Raw genomic sequence first — 8,530 nt, 5'->3', positions numbered from 1 at the left:
GATTTCTTCTCTGTAGCCCAGCTAGAACCCTGGAACCCTGGAACCTTCTGGGGATGCCCTGAGCACTTCCCTGTCCTTCTGAGGCCAAACTCCCCACTGAAGTGGCTAGGTTCCTAGACCTCCTTGCCTTCCTCTTGAGGCCATTATCTCAGGATCTTTCCTAAGGAGGCATCCTGATGACCTGTCTTCAGGGACCACATTCTTTCACAGCTATGAGCCTGACACCTAGACCTCAAATAGACAGTCATAGCATTTTACACCATATGCACAAGATCCCACTTGGTACAAGTCTATCACTCTCCCATCCAGTCTTCTCCTCCAAAAACAAGCTAAGAAAAGCGAACTGAGGCCATGGTTCTCACCTGTGAACTTGCTAGAAAAGCAAATTATTGGGTCCCAGCCCAGCTTTGCTGAATTGTGAACTCTGAGAGTAGGGACCAGCAATATGTATTTTAACAGTCCCTCCAGGCAATTCCCATGCAAGCTGAAGTTCCAAAACCACGGAGTTAGGAGCAAGGGTGCCCAGATTTTTGAGGGTAGATTTCCATGTCTCTGGGGCCCAGAGAGGATGATGAGGACGGTGGGTCTCAGGAATGTGCCCCAAATGCAAAGGCACTTGGTCCAGGGCCCAGGCGAGCTCAAAGGTGCTCCCCCCCCCCAATCCTGGGATGACGTCAGAAGGAGGATAGGGGCAGGCAGCACTTTTTTGAGACTCTAGACTCAGTACCTGGAGACTCAGTGACTTCTGTGGGTCGGCGCCCCGCGGAATTAAGCCCAGGTGTCCCTGAGCCGGCCTGCCACTCTCACAGCACGGTGGGAGGGGCAAGCCCGCGCCCCTCAGAGCTGCTTTGTCTTTGGACCACCCTCTCTCCCCTCCCACAATTTACGGAATGTCAGCTCCAGGGTCCAACAGGGATTTCCAGTTTCTAAATCGGAGAGGGGTCGAAAGTCCTTATGTTCAAGTCACATTCTGCCACCACCTCCCACCGGCAGGTGACCCTGACGCTCCGCCCCCGCTGGAAGCTGGTCATTTGTTATAGAGATCAGTCTCACGAGAATGCCTTGCCCATTCCTCCTAGACCGTGCAGGGGTAAGGGTTCCTCTTTAGGCATTCCCGGTACAGTCCCAGGGTTCATAGGTGCCAGGGAATAAACACAAAGTTGGGGCTCGGAGAAGGGGAAAACTCTCCAGAAGCCTAATTCAAAAGCTCTCAAAACCAGATGAGGGTGAAACACATGCCCTCTAGGTCCGCACAGTTCTGATGCCCCTCACCCTTTTGGAAGCCACTGACCCCATTCCGTCCCCTTGCGGCCACCCGCTTTCCAGCCCCTCCTGGGATCCACTCCTGAGCTCCTGAGGTGCAAGAGAGCACGTTTTGGTCTGAAAATCAGAAACCGATTTACGAATCAAAGTGTCTCTTAACCCAAAGTCACAAACCAATGTTCATCTTCAGCTTTTGAACATTTTGGTTGTGCTCTTGTGCCCAGCTATGTTGAAACACACACACACACACACACACACACACCATCCCCAGCTAAAAATAACAACAACAACAACAAAGTGTAAAAAATGCTGGCGCCCTTAAAGACAGACAGCCCCCTGCTCCTGTCCACAGAATGCACATCATCAGCGCTTTTGGCTACTGTTAATGTTTGAATAATTCATTTCTTTTAAAGTGTGCACAGTTTCAGAAGTACTCTTGTTTCTCTGTGATCAATTCGAGATTGTATTAGACTATGGTTTCCAAATCTGCTTAGAAAATATTATCCAGATTACTTAGAAAAACTACATAAAATTCACCACTCTCATTTTTCAGGTTGGTGCCTTTCTTTTTCTTTCTTCCCCTCTTCCTTCCTTTTTCTCTCTTTCTCCCTTATATTCCCTCCCTTCCTCTTTTTCTTTCTTTCTTTTCCTTCCTTCCTTCTCTCTTCCTCTTTCTTTCTTTATTTTCCTTTCCTTTTTTTTTTCCTTTCTTTTTTAATGTGTACTCATTGAAGCTAATTTTTTGGATATTTCAATGGTCAATTCAGTTAGGCAACCTCAGAAGTAGTGTCTCATAACGGACTATTTTGTTTTGCATAAAATCCCACACTTTACAAAACATCCTGATCAAACAAGTGATATGTACCATAAATTTTAAAAAATTAAATATGGCTATTTTGGGGGAGTTTCCTTCTATTCTTTGTTTTCTAGTCTACTTGTCCCATCAGGTGGAAGTTGTAAGGAGCCCTTGTTTGCTCCTCAACATCAGACTGTCTAAATGTGAAAATAGAATGAGGCTACAGCAGGATTCACTTATGTACACGGAAGAAGAAAAATGTTATTATTTCCTTAGACATCAACATTCCCCTAGATAAATTCTTCTCAGTGGTAGGAAGTGAACATCTGGGTATAACATACTGAGATATTCAGGTGACCATCTTCGGATGTTGCATCTTGATTACTAATAAGTGTATCATTCATCCTGACCTTGGCCACTAGCAAAATCCGTGCCTGTGTGCTTTGTACAAACGTGTACATGTGATGTGGAAGCGAGCAAAAGGGCACGTATGCGTTCCTAGTAGTCTGTACAAAACAAAACAAAACAAAAAAGTGTGTCATGAGAGCGAGGAAGGGGAGACAGAAATCACTCTAGTTTTGCTAAGATGCTCAAGCAGCTGGGCACAGACAGGAGTTACCAGAAGGCAGGATGGAAGTCTGTGCCCAAGCACGGTTAGCATCACAGTGCGCATAGGTCGGGACCGATATGCTCAGTGTGCACCCGAATTCCGCGGAGCGTTCTGGTTCTTTCCCAACCCAGAGGTTTAGCTTCTTCAGTCTGGACTTTGCCTGGTGTTGGGAGGGGTCCCGAGGCCCTCAGAGCACCCCTCCTTTTAGTTCCGGGAGCGCGCAGCGCGCGGGACTCCGCACGCACTGGAGCGTTGGTTCTCAGATCCGCCGCGGCGGGCACGCCTTGCCCCCTAGTCTAGAGCCTTGGGAGCCCGCACGTCGTGGTGTCCCCACGGGCTAAAGGAGGGCTCCATGCGGGCAGCCTCTGGGGTCGCCCCCGTGGTAGAAGCGACTCCCAGGGGTACAGTTTTGCTGTTTGCCCTCCTGGGCCTAGGAACGGAGGAAGGTGTTTGTTTACAAACAGGCTCCGGTTTCTTCCCGCTTTAGGAAATCGTTCCTGGGGTGCACGGACAGTGCCCCAGGGCCAGAGGTCCTCGCGGAGGAGGCAGCGGCTTAGACGCTCTTAGCCTTCTGGTCTGGTGTTGGTGGGTCGCATGCACCCATTTCTTTCTTTCCTGGGCTTTCCCTCTTACTTTTTGTCAAAGAGGCGGGTAGGACTAGCTTCTTAAACTCAAGAAATAAATTTAAAATTTCTCACGCTAGAGGGGAACGCCAATTCTCAGAACACGTGGGAGGCACCTGAGGTTGTGGTTCACGCCCCTCGCTGGCCTGATGCTCTGGCGGGGCCCGCGGGCGGGGTCGCCGGAAGGCTGCGAGGCCGGGTCCCTGCACCCGGGCGGGGGAGGGCATGCGGGAGCCGCATTCCGGCTTCAGCCTAGGTTCAAAGATTAGAAAAACAGGTGTTACGTCGCCATGCTAATTCACTCACTCGGTAAACGCGGCTCAGACAGTTGTGTGCGGAGGACTTAGCGAGGGGGCCGTCCCCACAAGGCCGTGCATTCACTTTGTTTATTAAACAGCTACTCGGTTCATCGACTACTGAGCTTCACTGGGACGCTGCAACAGCACGCTGGGCCCCCCAGGATGTCCTGTTGGGTGTGAAGACCCACCCACTCATTTTGCCCATTTTCCTTCTGAAAGGAAAATACTGCCTTTCTTCCGGTGAAACGCTCTGTTGTATGGGGAGCAGGGCACCTCCTGACGCCCCAGGGTGTCTCTGCCACGGGCAAGGGTTTCGGACACTCATGAAGCACTAACACACCTGCACGTCGTTGAAGGAGAGGTAGGGTTTAAGTAACCACTGACTTAACCGAAATTCTTTCCAGAGCAAAGTCGGAATAGAAAACTGCTTAACTCTAAGGTGCCGTTGCTGTGCCCGGCCGCTCCATTTACCCATAAGATCTGTCCCGATTGGGGGTGGTGGGAGAGTGGGGGAGAAGGGTCAGGGAAGATTTTTTCACCTTCCCCAAACACACACCCTCTGTCTTTAAGGGCAGTAGTTAACTTGATCTTATCTGTTCTTCCTGGTGTGTCGCGTATAAGAGAGTGGCACCACATCTCTCTTAGTATCCTTACTCCTTTGGAGTGTAGCACTTGGAGGTTGGAACCTTCCCAGAGCCAGGTCTCTCAGCGGCCACAGACTCTGGGGAAATGACTGCTTCTAGATTAGAGCCCATTAGCCAGATTCCAGTTTTGAAACACCTATAAAATCTATATGTTCCGTTGTGTCTTATTCTTTCTATCCAGACCATTCACCTCTTCTTGCCAGGTGCTTCCCAGATGTGTAAATATCCCCAGAAAGCTCCCGTTGTCGTTCTGTGAGCTTACTGCCATCGGGCGGCAAGGAGATGGCAGATGTCTGCATTTTTGAACAAACACTCTTAAAGTTGCTGGGAATATCAGAAAAATGGCACAACCCCTCTTCAGAGCGTATGTTTTCTCGGTGGCAGTTATCGCCACAAAGGAGAGGATGAGTGCAACATCAACATCACTGCCGTTCTTCCTGTCTTTTACCGCCGCAGAAACAACTGCCTCCGAGTGTACGTCCAGAAAAATCCTGGTCACCAGCGGCACCAAAAATAAGGGGGAAATCGCCTTTGCAGGGAGTGATTCCAAGTAGTAGTAATTATTTTGGGGGCAAGTCAGCTTTCCCCCGTTGCTAGCTGTTGTCTTTCTTCAGATGACAGAAAAAAAAAAAAAGGCAATTCAAATCAGAGGGTGTCTTAATTTGATAGCGAGAGTACTTACAAGCATTTGTTTAAGTGGGTCCTGTTGGGGGAACTGTGAATGTTGTTAATTTATTGATGCAGAATGTATCCTTTCGTAAGGATATTACGTTGGACTTGGGTTTCCGGAAACAAAACTCAACAAAAAAGTCTTCACTCACCTTTAAGCTGACAGATTGTTGCGAGGTATCTATGTATCAATCACTCTAACTCTATTTTCTGCTGAAATGTTAACGTCTTTTCCTCTAGAGTCCCCTATCTGCGCCCCCCCCCCCCAATAAGACAACCCCGCGGCTGAGCTTTCCACGGTGAACAAATCAGACCCCAAACTCGAGCCATTTCGAAAGACTCTCCTCTTTGGGATTAATTTAAAGACAGGTGTGTGTGTGTGTGTGTGTGTGTGTGTGTGTGTGTGCGTGCGTGTAATCTTCTCCGGCGATGAATTCAGTGTAGCTGGGATTTCAGAAAAACGTGAAAGAGCGCAACACCGGCTGGTGCAAGCAGTGGGCCCCACCACTTGCCAATGGGAATGGCGCGGCCGCGAACTCGGCCTTTGGGTCACTCGCGCCCGCAGTCGGGGCGACTCCAGCCTCGTCGCCGGGAGCCCCAGGCCCCTGGCTCGACCTCCGCGACCTCAGGCCGCAGCCAGCCGCTTTCGAAAGCGCGGGGCTCAGCGGGGCCAGCCCTCAGGACGGGGTGCGTAGCCACTCGACCCCAGGGAGAGCGGAGAAGCGAGGGTCCTGCACATCACCCGCGAGGCCCCTGGAGGCCGGGAGCAGCGGCCGCTGCCGGGCATTGCCGACACCCGTGCCCAGGGCTCGTCAGGAGCGCTGCAGCCACGCGGGTAGCCGAGAGGCGAGCCAGGAGCCGGGGCGCGCAGGGGTGGTTCGGGTCGTGCTCGCGTCACTCAGACCGGCGGGCCAATGAGCGCCTCTTCCCGCGGCAGGCGGAGCCAATGGGACGCGCGGAAGTTTGTGAGTGGCATTAAGGGAGGGCGGGAGAGAGGGAGCCCGGGAGTGAAGTTGAAGCTAAACCCCGTGAGCTATAAAGAAGTTACAGGGGGGCGTTTTCGGCTTCCAATTAGGAATAATACTGGCTTCGTAGCAACTACCGAGGAGGAGGATTCTAAAACCACCTCACCCGTCCCAAAGCCTGCACCCCCCCCCTCCCACACACCCCTCCCCCAATTCATGACCGAGAAAAGAAAAGGGAGCCAGGACGCGCTCCGCTCCTCTCTTGCCGGTGGGAAGCCGAGAGGCCGGCGGAGTTGGATGGTAGGCATGAGTACAATTAAGAGGTGGGCGCCTCTGCACCCTTTGCCGCCGGCGGGGACCGAAGGTAGGTGAAGCGAAGACACCTTGCGCCCGCCCAGAGGCACCCGCAGCTCCGCGGCGGACCGGGAGAGGCCGGGACGCTCCCACCGCCCCCCTCCCCGTGCCTGCGAGGGGCTGTCATGAATGTGCCACCTGTTAACCTGGCGCTGCCGTGCCCGGCGTGCTGCCGCTCCCGCTGGGCAGGGAGAGCCCTGGGTCGCCTTGGGAGTCCCGAGGGACTTGATGCGTAAGTGCCACTTTTTGTGGAATCCCTGAGAGTTGAGACCCAATTTAGAGAGATAGCCGAATTCCAGATCTGCCCAACTGGGGCTCCTGAAAGGCGGCCTGAGCACTGTGGAGGAATTCTGATTTGTGGAACCCTGCTTTCTGGGACGTGCGACTGGCCTGGGCGCGGGCACGGGGACCGGCGACTGAGGGTCTGCTAAGTGTCTTCAAAAATATGCATTTTGTTATTTGGGCAACTTCCCAGGGGGCTGGAGAATGTGGTTGGCATGGAAGAGGGAATGCGAGCATTATTTGCAGGGGGCTCAGTCTCGCCCCTGATTCCTCCATATCTTAAACAAACAAACAAACAAACAAACATACGCACAAACAAACACGGAGCCTGGAGGGGCGCGCTGAGGCCCTTTCCGGCCGTTTTTCAGAATTCGGGGAGTGTATGGGTGATTGCGGAGCTGCAGATCCCTTATGCTCTGATGCTGTTGTCTTCACAGTGGCCTGAGAGAGTTGTCCGGCGTTCCTGTGCTTCCCAAGTTCTTCCCAAAGGAGCTCGGAGCCGCCTCAAATGCCTCAGGACTGAAGAGCAAACGTCGGGGATTATTATGTCGATTTTTTGGGGACCGGGTTTGGCCGCGCGGAACAGAAGAAAAGGCTGGCTTCTCAGGGGTCCCGCCGGCATTTGATACCCAGAGACTCCTAGGATTGTCCTGATTGCCGTGGATCAACAACTTTCCTACGTTCGCGTCCCGTATTTTTAAAGAAAATAATTTTCTCTTCGCTGCGTTGGTCTTTCACTGACATCAGTACACTGAAGCAAAGACTTCCGTCTCTTCATTCAAAGTAGGCTTTATGTGTTTGCCAATATGATCTCCAATTGAGAGTTTAATTTTGCTTTTGGATGAATCTGTGGAGCTTATGTTGTAAGAAGAAAGGGAGAACGAGACACAATGAAAGAGAAGTCCAAAAATGCTGCCCGGACTAGGAGGGAGAAGGAAAACAGTGAATTTTATGAACTGGCTAAATTACTGCCTTTGCCCTCAGCTATCACCTCGCAGCTGGACAAAGCATCCATAATCAGGCTCACCACCAGCTATCTCAAAATGAGAGTTGTGTTCCCAGAAGGTAAGTAACTCTGCCCAGATGGAATTTCAAAGGCAGAAGGGGTAGAGGTTTGCCAGTGAGTGAGCCTACACCACTGAACAGAAGAGTGCATTCACACGTATGTACACACTCTCTGCAAAGGGAAGTTTAGCGTGGCTGCTTGACTCAGGACCTCTCTGAACTTAGATTGCTGTTGCCTTTTTGTGGCCCTTTCTACTTCCCCATTAATACTTTCTCTCCCATGCATCGGATATGTTTGGTTGGGATGCAGCCCAACAGTGCTTTTGTCAACACTTCAGATACTGAGCTCAACTGAAAGTACAAGTAATCCAAACATGACTGACTGACTTGCTTTCTTCCTTTCTTTCTTTTTTCCTTTCTTTCTTTAATTCCTCTTGTTAGAATTGTATCTAGCAGGAGGCAGGAACATTGCCAAATTCTTGTATTTTTGCTCCATATAGATAGACCCATGGACATGGAACTAGCTAAGCTAATAATAATTTCTAAGTTTGTAATTCTACAGAAGAGAGGCAGGCATATTTAGGAACAAATTTGTCCTGGATTTACCCAGTCTCTTGATTGCTTATAGCAAATTTATTCTGAGTTTTTGAGACACTCACAGATTCTGAAACTAACTCTGGGGCTTCATGATTTGCTACTCTGAGTTTGGTATTATCTCTGAGATAATAGGCTAGGATCCAAATACTTAAGGTTGAATCAAGAAGACTAGCCCGCTTGGAAACTTATCTTCTAGGAGGCAGGTTGGCAAATGGGTCCTGGGAAAATTGTCTTTTAAGGCCTAGAAGGAAGAACAGCTGAGCTGGTCATGATTTAAAACATGTATTTAGATGATCAAGATTCACTGTGTGACGACAGAGCAGCCTTCAAAGAACACTGCCCTGTATAAAACCATATATACTTACTAGGAGAAGAATACTTCTCTCTTCCTTCTCCCCATCCTTTCCTTTACCCACATTCAAA

General features: G+C 50.5%; 1 protein-coding gene across 1 annotated transcript in view; it reads left to right on the top strand.

Annotated features, from left to right (window-relative positions):
- The first annotated feature begins 5,984 nt into the window (after positions 1-5,984).
- Positions 5,985-8,530, top strand: part of SIM1 (SIM bHLH transcription factor 1) — a 74,343-nt gene continuing 71,797 nt past the window's right edge. The window contains exons 1-2 of the mRNA XM_059401112.1: positions 5,985-6,233; positions 6,943-7,570. Coding sequence (XP_059257095.1) covers positions 7,396-7,570 — 175 coding nt within the window. The 5' untranslated portion in view covers positions 5,985-6,233; positions 6,943-7,395. The remainder of the gene's footprint in view (positions 6,234-6,942; positions 7,571-8,530) is intronic.

This window comes from Mustela nigripes, chromosome 5, assembly GCF_022355385.1.
Source record: "Mustela nigripes isolate SB6536 chromosome 5, MUSNIG.SB6536, whole genome shotgun sequence".
Lineage (NCBI taxonomy): Eukaryota > Metazoa > Chordata > Mammalia > Carnivora > Mustelidae > Mustela > Mustela nigripes.
This window is presented reverse-complemented; position numbering and strand designations above follow the sequence as displayed.